This window comes from Aplosporella prunicola, assembly GCF_010093885.1.
Source record: "Aplosporella prunicola CBS 121167 unplaced genomic scaffold K452scaffold_29, whole genome shotgun sequence".
Lineage (NCBI taxonomy): Eukaryota > Fungi > Ascomycota > Dothideomycetes > Botryosphaeriales > Aplosporellaceae > Aplosporella > Aplosporella prunicola.
Window position 1 is genome coordinate 101,091 of NW_022983557.1, and position 11,329 is coordinate 112,419.

General features: G+C 57.4%; 5 protein-coding genes across 5 annotated transcripts; 4 read left to right on the forward strand and 1 right to left on the reverse strand.

Moving 5' to 3' along the window:
- Positions 1-423: 423 nt before the first annotated feature.
- Positions 424-1,254, forward strand: K452DRAFT_101513 (uncharacterized protein). Its single transcript, XM_033534905.1, has one exon. It carries the CDS (start codon positions 461-463, stop codon positions 938-940), a length of 480 nt encoding a protein of 159 aa, XP_033393194.1. The 5' UTR covers positions 424-460; the 3' UTR covers positions 941-1,254.
- Positions 1,255-2,603: 1,349 nt separating this feature from the next.
- Positions 2,604-3,018, reverse strand: K452DRAFT_101518 (uncharacterized protein). The gene has a single exon (XM_033534906.1). It carries the CDS (start codon positions 2,869-2,871, stop codon positions 2,641-2,643), a length of 231 nt encoding a protein of 76 aa, XP_033393195.1. The 5' UTR covers positions 2,872-3,018; the 3' UTR covers positions 2,604-2,640.
- Positions 2,966-4,413, forward strand: K452DRAFT_291529 (uncharacterized protein). Its single transcript, XM_033541195.1, has one exon. It carries the CDS (start codon positions 3,165-3,167, stop codon positions 4,221-4,223), a length of 1,059 nt encoding a protein of 352 aa, XP_033393196.1. The 5' UTR covers positions 2,966-3,164; the 3' UTR covers positions 4,224-4,413.
- Positions 4,414-4,498: 85 nt separating this feature from the next.
- K452DRAFT_291530 (uncharacterized protein) lies at positions 4,499-8,575 on the forward strand. Its single transcript, XM_033541196.1, has 6 exons — positions 4,499-5,036; positions 5,099-5,320; positions 5,372-5,792; positions 5,844-7,376; positions 7,428-8,179; positions 8,236-8,575. The coding sequence occupies exons 1-6, from the start codon at positions 4,812-4,814 to the stop codon at positions 8,401-8,403; spliced, it is 3,321 nt and encodes a 1,106-aa protein (XP_033393197.1). The 5' UTR covers positions 4,499-4,811; the 3' UTR covers positions 8,404-8,575.
- A 384-nt stretch (positions 8,576-8,959) lies between these two features.
- On the forward strand, positions 8,960-11,118 carry K452DRAFT_205115 (uncharacterized protein; the record flags this gene model as incomplete). The annotated part of the gene is made up of 7 exons (XM_033536093.1): positions 8,960-9,170; positions 9,335-9,392; positions 9,462-9,958; positions 10,076-10,237; positions 10,290-10,360; positions 10,420-10,514; positions 10,590-11,118. Coding segments are annotated over 7 exons (1,623 nt in total), but the record flags the coding sequence as incomplete, so codon positions are not given.
- Positions 11,119-11,329: the final 211 nt, after the last annotated feature.

Sequence of the window (11,329 nt, forward strand, 5' to 3'; positions counted from 1 at the left end):
AATTACCTGATCGCCTAAATAGGCCAGATGCCTGACTAGCTGGCAAGCTGGCGAGGGCGCGTAGTGCTTATCCACCCCACATCCTCGACCTCTATTTTATTAGGCTTTATTTCCTTTGGCTTTATTTGCTTTAGCGTCGTCGTCGGGACTCGGACTCGGACCTCGCGTCGCGGAGATGCGATGCCTACTACAGTAGCTGCTAGCTACGAAGTACCGCTGGATGGATGCAATAGTTGGGTATTGGGCATTGGTTGTTATTGGTTGGGTGGTTGCTTGCACGGCAGGGTAGCTGTATGTGGGGTTGGGGTTGGATGGGGGTGTGGTTTGGAGATAGCTATATAGGTGCTGCGAGGAATTGGTGGTGGAGTGGCGCAATTGGCGGGCAGGAGTTAAGAAGAGTAGGCAGGTAGAGTAGGTATGTAGGTAGAATAGACATAAACACCAAAACACCCGTCTATGTATGTATCTCGTCTTGTCTTGTCTCGTCTTGCAAGATGCATACTACGTACATACGACCTCTCTTTCGCATCATTCAATCGCCAATCATCAATCGCATCTTCATCTCATCTCAACCCATTTCCAATCAAGCCACCACCTAGTGTCCAGCCTAACCCATCATCCATACCCATCTGACACCAAAGCCCAATCCCCAAACCCTAAGCGCAAACCCTTCTTCCTTCCTGCACTACTCATCTCTAACACTTCTTACTTCTTACTTACCCACGACTCACAGCACGCGCAGCGCAGCACCATCCCCGCACCACCACTGCTGAAACGCTCGTGCCGTGCACCGCGTTATGGCTCCCTCCCTGCCTGTCACGCGAAAAGTGAAAGCCGCGAAAGCTGCGGAAGTTGTGGAGGGGCAACGGGCGCGAACACCACATCACATCAACGACACATGCAAGCAAGCAAGCCAGACGGCGATCAAATGAACGAATGAACGAATGAACGAACGAACGACAGAGCGGCACAGTAGTTAGCTAGCTAGTTAGTTACGGGTCTGGCGCGCGTGTTTCGGACAGCGGCCGTGCGTGCGTGCGTGCGTGCGTGCTGCGTGCTGCGTGCTGCATGCTGCTGCTTACGGGGTTCGTGTGTGAGTGTGCGTTTGAGGGCGCCAGGGGGCGGGCGCGCGCGGGCGCTGTGTTCGTGGGTTGTGAGTGGTGGGTGAGGGGGGGAAAGAGGGAAGGGTATGGGTATGGGATGGGATGGGTGGGGATCGTCAGGGCCGCGGCGCGGGTGCGTGTGAGCTGATTGGTTGGTTGCTGGGTTGGTTAATTGGTTAGTTGGGTGGTGGTGAGGCGGCGCGGCCTTCACCTGCTTGCCTGTGTGTGCCGGTGCCTGTGCCAGCTAGGTGGTTACAAGGAGGGCGTTTGGGAGTGCGAAGCGAAGAGCGAAGAAGCGAAGCGTGATATCTATCGTGATCGTGATCGTGATCTTGGTTGATGGCGTGGTTTCGGTGCCTGGCCTTCCTTAAGACGCTGGAGTTATTGGTTGCAGCGCGTGCGTCTGTCGGGTACAGGCCGTATCGTAGTGCGGCTCGTTCGTCCATCCCATATCCTTCCTTCCGTTATTGTTTGGGACCTGCCCGACGCGGCACGGCCTGCGGCTGCTGACGGCGGAAGGCACCAGGCGAGCCGGCCGGTACCGACGGGCCTAGAATACATAGGCATTCGTCCTCTAGCTTAGAGTAAGTAGATTACTCCTAGATGACGCTACCGCGACCTACATACCGCTAGTTTTATTGCGCCCGGCTTGGTACAGTAGCTGGTGCGCGCAGATGCGTTAAAATAAAATGCGAGCGGCGCGGAGTCTGGGCCGGGAGACTGGCTGGTGGTGGACGCTGGTCGGTGGTGGTGCTGGAGCAAACTAGTGGCGCCGGGTCCGTTTGCGGCGCGGCGCGGCTGGCTAGGGTGCCAGGATGCAAGCATGGGTTGGTGACATTTTCTGTCCCTGGCTGGGGTCAAGAGTTGGCGAAGGGGAAAAAGCTTGAACGAAGAGAAAAAAAGGGTTTCCCCAGACGAGAGAAAGTGTGCGGGTAACCAATGGAAGTCCGATAAAAGCGGCTGGCAGAAGTGACGATAACGCTGACGTTAAGGCTGGCTGGCACGCACACACATCGCACACCGCAAGGTTGGCGGCGACGACGATGATGGTGGAAGAGGGCCTGCGAAGGATCGTCCAGCCCTCTTTCCAACTCGCTTCCCTCGCCTTTCGTCACGATGGAAGGATCTGCTGCCCGCGTCGCGATCGAGGCGGCCATCGCAAAGCTCGACTTCCGATGATTCCAGATTCTGATTTGGCCTCCCCGCAGACGAGCAGACCCTTTTCCCCTTTCGGCCCCCCAGGCGAGCGAGCGAGCGGGCCCCGAGGTCGATGATTTCAGATCGTGCGCGATTGCTGATTGATTGATTGATTTGCTTGCTTGATTGCTTGCTTGCCTTCTTGCCTCCAAGCTCCCATGTCGGCAGTCCGCACTGCTCTCGGCGCGGCGGGGTGGAACGGACCCCGTCATCTCTGCTCCCGCCCGCCATCATCCAATTCCATGCGCATGCTTCCGCCCAATAATTTCCATTTGCGCAACGCGAGTCACCGCCCGTCCCCAGGAGGAAAAGTTGAGAGCTATGTACCGGTGCTAGTCAACTAGGTACATAGTAAGCGTGCGGCTCGCGAGCATCCTCCAGCCCACGGCCCCTCACTCAGCTGCCCCACATGGTAGGCGTCGCCCCAGACTCGAACAGTAGGAATCTTCGAGGGGTACATCATAAAAAGTGTCGCCGGTGACGTCGCCTCCCCCGCGGGGGGCCAATCATGGCCGTGTAGGGCTACGCTGCCGGCCCGCCCAGAACGTGCGCGCTCAACTCTGCCCGCCATCTGCTGCCCTCTTCACGATAGTCCTTCGCCTTTACGTATGTAGCCGGCGATGATGGCACCTTCTCTTTTTACCGGAAGGCAAAGCCTCGTGTTGGCCCTGGGTCCATTTTTTCTGTTCATCGTGACCGGGGCGTGCTAACCAAGACACTTAAGTAAATGCTTGCTCCCTATCGTCGGCTCCCTCTAAGATACGTTTAGCTCTTGCTCTCCTCTATGTCTCTCTTGTGATCGCTCCATTTGCTACTCGACTTTCTGCCTAACCCGTTGATTCCCCCCTCTGCTTAATCCAAAAGATGGCTCCCAGCGCCGTCCCTCCCCCGGCCGTCGAAGTCAAGGAAGTCAAGACTATCCAGTCCAAGTCTCCCCCTCCTGAGAAGGACCTCGGTACCAAGAGGAAGATTATTTGCTTTTCTGGTATGCTCCCGCGCAGTCCTCCAAGACCCCTCATCCCTCCTCGTTCGTGCAAAACTAACGCCCTTCGTATAGACTTCGATGGTACCATTTTCATGCAAGACACCGGTCATATCCTCTTCAACAACTTCGGATGCGGTTCGGAGCAGCGCGCACTGTACGAAAAGCAGATAGCCAGCGGCGAGCGGGCCTTCCGCGATGTATCGGAGGAGATGTGGGGTTCCCTCAACGTTCCGTTTGATGATGGCTTTGAAGTCATGAAGGAAGCGTTGGTGATCGACAAGGACTTCAAGGCGTTCCACAACTTCTGCCTGAACAACCGGATTCCCTTCAACGTCATCTCAGCCGGGCTCAGACCTGTACTGAAGAGGGTGCTTGACCACTTCATCGGCGAGGAGGCAGCGGCGAACATCGACATTGTTGCCAACGACGCCGAAATCTCGCCCGACGGCAGCACGTGGAAGCCGGTTTGGCGTCATGACACGGAGCTGGGCCACGACAAGGCCCTCTCCATCACGCAGTACCGCGAAAAGGCCCAGATCAACGACGACGACGGCACGATACCCATGATCATCTTCATCGGCGACGGCGTCTCGGACTTGCCAGCTGCGCGCCAGGCCGACGTGCTGTTCGCGCGTCGAGGTCTGAAGCTCGAGAACTACTGCATCGAGAACAAAATCTCGTATATTCCGTTTGACACGTTCGCCGATGTGCAACGCGAGGTCATCAAGATCGCCGAGACGGACGAGCAGAAGACCAAGGGCGAGGGCCTGCCGTCCCGCTTCAACCCGCGCGCCAACATGTGGCGCCGCATCAGCAGCAGGAAGGCGGTGCCGACGGTTGCGTCCATGACACCGCGCGACGAGAGGATGTTTGTCTGGCCGGAGCACTTTTCTGAGGTTAAAGGTAACCAGGCGAATGTGGAACCGGCGGGAGCTTGATTGGATGTTGTTATGATTGTTTGTTTGCTGTTTGGATATGGTTGGAATACGGATACCTGTGCACGCATCGGCCGGCGTTTAATGGATAGTATGAAGCTAGAACAAGAATTATTGACAGACAGGACGTTGTGACAGTTGACGGGTGTGAGCGGGTGCCGCGGGCGCGCGATGACGTGCAGTAAGCCTGCGGGGAGGTGCGTCTGAGCCACGGGAGCGGGAGCAGCTCGAGGATATATAATTATCAAGCAAAGATACGCAGCACATCTGCCGTAGCACACTACTGCGCGACGCTGGTAGCCCCGCCAAAGCACCCGCTGGACCCTGTGCGTCCGGCTCAGCTCCTCCTGCTAACTACCTAGCCCATCCCGCTCCAATTCCCGGGCTTACTCGCCCCCTGCTGCCTTTCGCGCGCATTCACTCCCTCCTCCGCCCGCACCTATTCCTGGCCCCCGCGCCCGCTCTACATACTCGTGCCTGGTCTCCCTCCCCGTTCTTGACTCGCTCGCCGTCATCACCGCCTGCTGCTGGCAGCCTCTCGCATACAATCCCTCACCCCTCCTTGGTGCGACCTGAGCGCGCATCGCCAATATGGTCCACCTGTCCTCCCGTCTATCCCTCCCCAACCGCCTCAAGGGCAGTAGCACCTCGCTCAACAAGGACGCCAAGGACTCTGGCGAGCCGCTGTCGCTCAGTCGCAGCACCAGCCCCAAGCTCGCCTTGGGCGACAATCGCCAGGCCAATCTGGTCCTGAGAACCACTGTCCTCAAGGGCCGGGATCTCGCCGCCAAGGACAGGGGCGGCACCAGCGACCCCGTGAGTAGCTTGGGATAGGAGGGGCAGCCAGGCGCAAGGAGACCGTCCGCTGACATGCGCAGTACATTGTCCTCTCGCTCGCAGACGCTCGGGAGGCCACCTCGTCGGTCCCCAAGACGCTCAACCCGGAATGGAACCAGACCTTCGACCTGCCCATCGTGGGCATCGAGAGCCTCCTGCTCGAAGTGGTGTGCTGGGATAAGGACAAGTTTAGCAGCGACTACATGGGCGAGTTCGACGTGGCACTCGAGGATCTCTTCCAGAATGGCAGCGTTACTTCCGAGGTAGGCCCCCGCATCGGACCCCCATAAGAGCGTTGAGCTGACTGGTATCAGCCACGGTGGTTCGCACTCGAAACACGCAAGAAAGGCAAGAAGAAAAGCATTGTTTCCGGCGAGGTCCTGCTGCAATTCTCCATAATCGACCCGATCCACACCTCTGCGACGCCGGACCAGCTGTGGCAGAAGTTCTTGGGTGTTGCGGCCACCGCAACCACTCCTGGCTTGGAAGACGAAGAGCTCGAGCGTTTGGAGAGCGGAGACCTTGAGAGCGAAACCGAAGAGGAGGATGCGTCGGACGAGATCGATGACACTAAAAAGGCTGAAAAGAAGGAAAAGAAGCGCAAGAAGCTGCGCCTTGCCAAGCTGAAAAAGAAGGTCAAGGAGAGGGCGTACGAATTCAATGGAAACTCTGACGTCGCCGGCGTTCTGTTCCTTGAGATCCAGAAGATTACGGACCTGCCTCCCGAGAAGAACAGTAAGTACTATCACTATCACTTTATTTTTAAATCCCGTCTGACCGTCAAAGTGACGAGGACCGGATTCGACATGGATCCTTTCGTGGTCATATCCCTGGGCAAGAAGACCTACCGCACGAAGGCCATACGTCACAACCTCAATCCCGTCTATGACGAAAAGCTTGTTTTCCAGGTCATGAAGCACGAAACGCATTATTCCCTCAACTTCGCCGTCATCGACAAGGACAAGCTATCCAACCACGATTTCGTCGGAACGGGCGACTTTCCTCTGCAGAAATGCGTGTCCGTCGCCCCCGAAGCGGATCCTTACAATGGTTTGTACAAGCTTCCAGAGCCGCGGCTCGAGAGCAACGAGCAGCAGCAGCCTGCGCAGCAGGAAGCCAAGAGGTCCCGTTTCAGAATGCCGCTCTCGCGGTCAGCGTCGTCGACTAGTCTGTCCAAGAGCAAGCCGAGCTTGAAGAAGGAGAGCTCAAATGCCTCGCTGTCGCAACAATATGTGCCCCCGCCAGCACCGGAGCCACCATTGTCGCCCACCAGCATATACTCTCAGGGGCCTCCCACGAGCGCACCTATCAACGTGCCTAGGAGCGATGGCTCGTCCCAGCCCGTCCCTGCGATCAGTGTAGAAGGATCCAGTGGAGAAGATGACGGGTTCAAGGATTTTGAAATAGCGCTGGACCTCAAGAATGAGCGCTGGGAAGAGAAGCATAACCCTGTTCTCTACATCAAGGCCAAGTATATGCCGTACCGGGCGCTGCGACAGCAATTCTGGCGCGCAATGCTCAAGCAGTATGACGCAGACGACAGTGGCTTTATTGATAAGATTGAGCTAGTTACGATGTTGGATACATTGGGCTCGACGCTTCATGACGAGACGATTGACTCCTTTTTCGATCGGTTTGCGGATCAGAACAACGGCGAGGGCTACTTGACATTCGACCAAGCCGTCATCTGCCTCGAGAAACAAATCGAGCAAACACAATGGCGCCAAGGAAGTTCTTTGTCGATGAGGGGCATGCCAGGCTCCTTCCCAGGCTCATATACCCCAAATATGGGTCGCACACCAAGCTCATCATCTCCATCATTGGCTTCCGCCTCTGGCACACCTATCAACAGTCAATCTCAGACCTCAGTGATCCCTGCTCTGGAACAAGATTATCTAGGCGAGGGCGGCGAAGAAGGCGATTACTTGGGAAGAGACGACCTGGCTGACGAGAGGGATGAGGAGCACGTCGTAGAGATCCGCGAGTGCCCCATCTGTCACCAGCCGCGTCTGAACAAGAAGTCGGATGCCGACATCATTACGCATGTTGCTACTTGCGCCAGCCAGGACTGGAGGCAGGTCAATAACATCGTCATGGCTGGCTTTGTGACTTCCAGCCAGGCGCAGAGGAAGTGGTACTCTAAGGTCATCACCAAGGTCGGATACGGTGGCTACAAGCTTGGCGCCAACTCCGCGAACATTCTGGTGCAGGACCGTATCACTGGCCAGATCAACGAGGAACGCATGAGCGTGTACGTGAGATTGGGCATTCGCTTGCTGTACAAGGGCCTCAAGAGGGGCGAGATGGAGAGCAAGAAAGGTATGTTAATTGTTACTGTCGGTTGTGTGTCAGTCTGCTAACTGTAATCAGCCCGTAAGCTGCTCAAGTCTTTGAGTATAAAGCAAGGAAAGAAATACGACGATCCTGCCTCTGCCGTTGAGATCGCCGGTTTCATCAACTTCCATCAGCTCGACATGTCCGAGGTGCTTCTCCCCATCGAGCAATTCAAAAACTTCAACGAATTCTTTTACCGCGCGCTCAAGCCAGGCGCGCGTCCTTGCTCGGCACCAGAGGACCCTCGCATCATCACTTCGCCCGCCGACTGCCGTAGTGTGGTCTTCAACAACATCTCGCACGCGCAGGAGGTCTGGGTCAAGGGCCGCGCCTTCACCATCGAGCGCCTGCTGGGTAAGGCGTACCCAGAGGACGTCAAGCGGTTCGAAGGTGGCGCACTAGGCATCTTCCGTCTCGCACCGCAGGACTACCATCGCTTCCATATCCCTGTCGATGGTGTAATGGGCGAGCCTAAGACCATCGAGGGCGAGTACTACACCGTGAACCCTATGGCCATCCGCTCAGCGCTAGACGTGTACGGCGAGAACGTCCGTGTTCTGTGTCCCATTGACAGTGTCGCCCACGGCAGGGTCATGGTTGTATGTGTCGGTGCAATGATGGTCGGTAGCACTGTCATCACGCGTGAGGCGGGTGAGCAGGTTACCAGGGCTGAGGAGTTGGGTTACTTCAAGTTCGGTGGCAGTACTATTCTGCTGCTTTTTGAGCCGGGTGTCATGCGGTTCGATGATGATCTCGTTGACAACTCGAACACGGCATTGGAGACCTTGGTAAGTTTATCATTCTTTCCCCATACTCTTCCACTTCTGTTTAACACGCGATTTAGGTACGCGTTGGCATGTCCATCGGTCACAGCCCCAACCGGCCCCCGCACACGCCAGATATGCGCAAGGAGAACCCGTCGAACGAGGAGAAGCAGGACGCCAAGCGTCGTATCGAAGGCAGTCTGGCGCCGGAAACGGGTGCTGGCCCTATGACTGCAAACATGCAGTAGACTTCCGTAGCACTTGTGATAATGACGGTGTCCGGCTGGGTTACGACGGGTTGGGAGTGGTTATAGCGTTGTAGCGTGGCGGGATCTTGTTGGCTTCTCTGGCTCCTCTTTTTCTTCTTGAATGAAATGCAAGCGGATTGATTCTAGATGAGTGGATGGTAGATGGATGATGTAGTGATGAGATGTGCGGTGGTGATGGGGTGTTTGCTTACGGCACGTGACCGGCCTCCGGGTTTGTTTTGATTTCTCCCCGGCAGCAAGCAGCACGCCCCTCCGACGAACGCCAACTCGCAGCACGAGCGACTTCCCTGACACGCTCATCACAACCACCACTATTCCATTAACCGCACGAGATCACTACCGAACGCCACCTCCATCAATCGCATTGCATTGGCCCCGGACGACGGCGCACAACGCGCGCAGACGCCATTCCATTCGAACCTGAGCCCGGGCCGTGACGACGACCCGAGACCCAGGGTCAACAAACAACAGCAGCAACCCACGACACTTACACAGCACCTCTCGCAACGCCGCACGCGGAGAAACTCGGCGCCACATGACCGCCCTCGTTGTGCGCTCGCCCTTGCAGACTCTCAGCATGTCATCGACACAGCGGGCGACGACGACGACGCGCCGCCGCAGCGCGCGCCACGCCTTTGATGCCGAGGAACAACACGATGCCGCGCCCATCGCGAAGCGCAGCAGGACAGAGCCGGAAACGAACGGCACGGGCGGTGGGAAGCAGGCAGGTGGGGGGAAAGTGAACGGTGCGGCGGTGGGGGGCAGGAAGACCAGGTCTGGTGAGTGGTTTCGGTTTTCTAGGCGAGCTGCTGTGGTGAGGGCAGTGCGGACGCGCATTGCGGATGAGCTGCGGCAGCCCGTGTGGTGGAAGAGCCTCTGAGGATGCTGATGGCTGACGGGTTGCGCACAGCGGCCTATGACGAGGAGGACGACGGCTTCACTTTCTCGCGCAAGACGCGCTCGCGGAAGTCACAGAAACAAGCAGACGCCGCACCGGAGCCCGCACCGGCGCCTTTGAAGACACAGAAATCCTCGAGAGCAGTGAAGCCCGCGGCGAAACCTGCCCCCGCCGAAGTGAGCGCGTCAGCGCCAGCTCCCCCACCTGCACCCGCACCCGCAAAGAACTCGAAAAAGAAGACTTTGGCTGCGATTGCGCCTGCGGTTGCGGACGAGATTGCGCCCAAAAGACGGCGGTCTGCGCGTTTGTCGGGTGACCATATGAATCAGACTCAGCAACCAGCGCAGTTCTCGACGCCCGTGGCCGATAAATCGCAATCGCGCGCGAAAAGGCAGTCTGCGAAGAAGAACGACCAGACTCCGCATGGCGACGATAGCTTGGCGCTGATCGGGGAACAAGCACACTCAGACCAGCCGAGCCGCGAGGGCACCAAGATCGCGCTGCCGTTCGCTGACACGCCCATTATCAAGCGGAACAAGGAGATGCGCAAGGGTGGTGCATCAGGACACAGGAGAAGCAGCACGGGATTACGCGGCCGACGAGCCAGCTCGCTCATCGACAGCGGTACTTCAAATGGTGGGGACCCAACACTAGAACACGACCAGTTGGACGAGGTATCTGCGGACACAGATGTCGGCACGTCGGATTGTGATTTCATTTTAGGACAAGACGCTAACGCTATTGATGGGACAGCCATGCCGCATGCGGAGGTCACACCGGAGGACTTTTACAAGCACATTGAAGACAGTTTGCCGGAGCCGAGGCGCATGAAGCAGTTGCTTACCTGGTGTGGAACGAGAGCACTGCCGGAGAAGCCGTCAGGTGAAATCAAGGACGCGAGCGCGGTCATGGCAGGTGAGGCTCAACGGCAGTCCCGGCAGAGGAGCGAAAGACTAACGACAAGCAGCACGTGCGATACAGCAGGAACTTCTCAACGATTTTGCGAGCAAATCGGAATTGTCGGATTGGTTCAATAGAGTGAGCAGCCTTTGCGGGAACATTGGCCACAAGACCGTGGCGCTGACCACACGAAACAGGAAGATGCAGCGCCCACCGAGCTGGTACGAAAGCCGAACCCGCGAAACGTGGAGATGGCGGCGAAGCTTGAGGAGTTGGAACGAGAAGTCAAACGGTATGGATATAGCAACCTAAGATGCTGAAAGGCAGGTATGAGTAAAAGTGAATGCTAACACCCAATTCTTCGCAGACTGGAAGACGAAAAGAAGACGTGGGAAGCGCTGCTCAAGACGCCAAAAGCATCAACATCAAAGGCCGCCGCCGCCAACAAGTCGCTACAGCCCTCGCCCGCAGACACGGCGCCGGACATTGACGCCTCGGTCCTCGACCCCGAGCAAGCAGCCATCCTAGCCAGCCTGACAGGCCTATCCCTCTCCACTGCTCCCAACGATACCACCACAAAGGACACAGACACGGCCTCTGCAGACACGGCGAACCAACAACCTCCAACAACCACAACCCCCGCCAGCGCAAGCAGCACAGAAGCCATCCATGCGCGCCTCGCCGCCCTCGCCACATCCCTCGAGCCCAGCATCGACCTCTTCGCCGACGGCGTCCACACCCTCACCCAGTACCGCGGCGCGGCGGAGCGGGCGGCTGACGCGGCGCTGGCGCTTGCGGCTGGACGGCTGGAGGAGCGCGATCGTGCTGCGCGGGAACGGGCGGGCACGCTGGCTATGGGCGGGGGTGACGTGTTGAGGGCTTTGGCGGGGGTGCTGGGGGGTGGGGGCGGGAGTGGAAGTGGGGGGAGGTAGCTTGGTGTGTGGTGAGCTGAGGTTAGGGTAGGGGCGGCCGTATATAATGAGGTTTTTGGTGGGTGGCTTTGCTGGCTTGGGAGGGTAGGGGTGTGGGATGTGTGAATGATGAGCTTTTTGCTGGGGTTGGTCGTTTTTTTTTTTTTTTTTTTTTTTTTTTTTTTTTTTTTTTTTT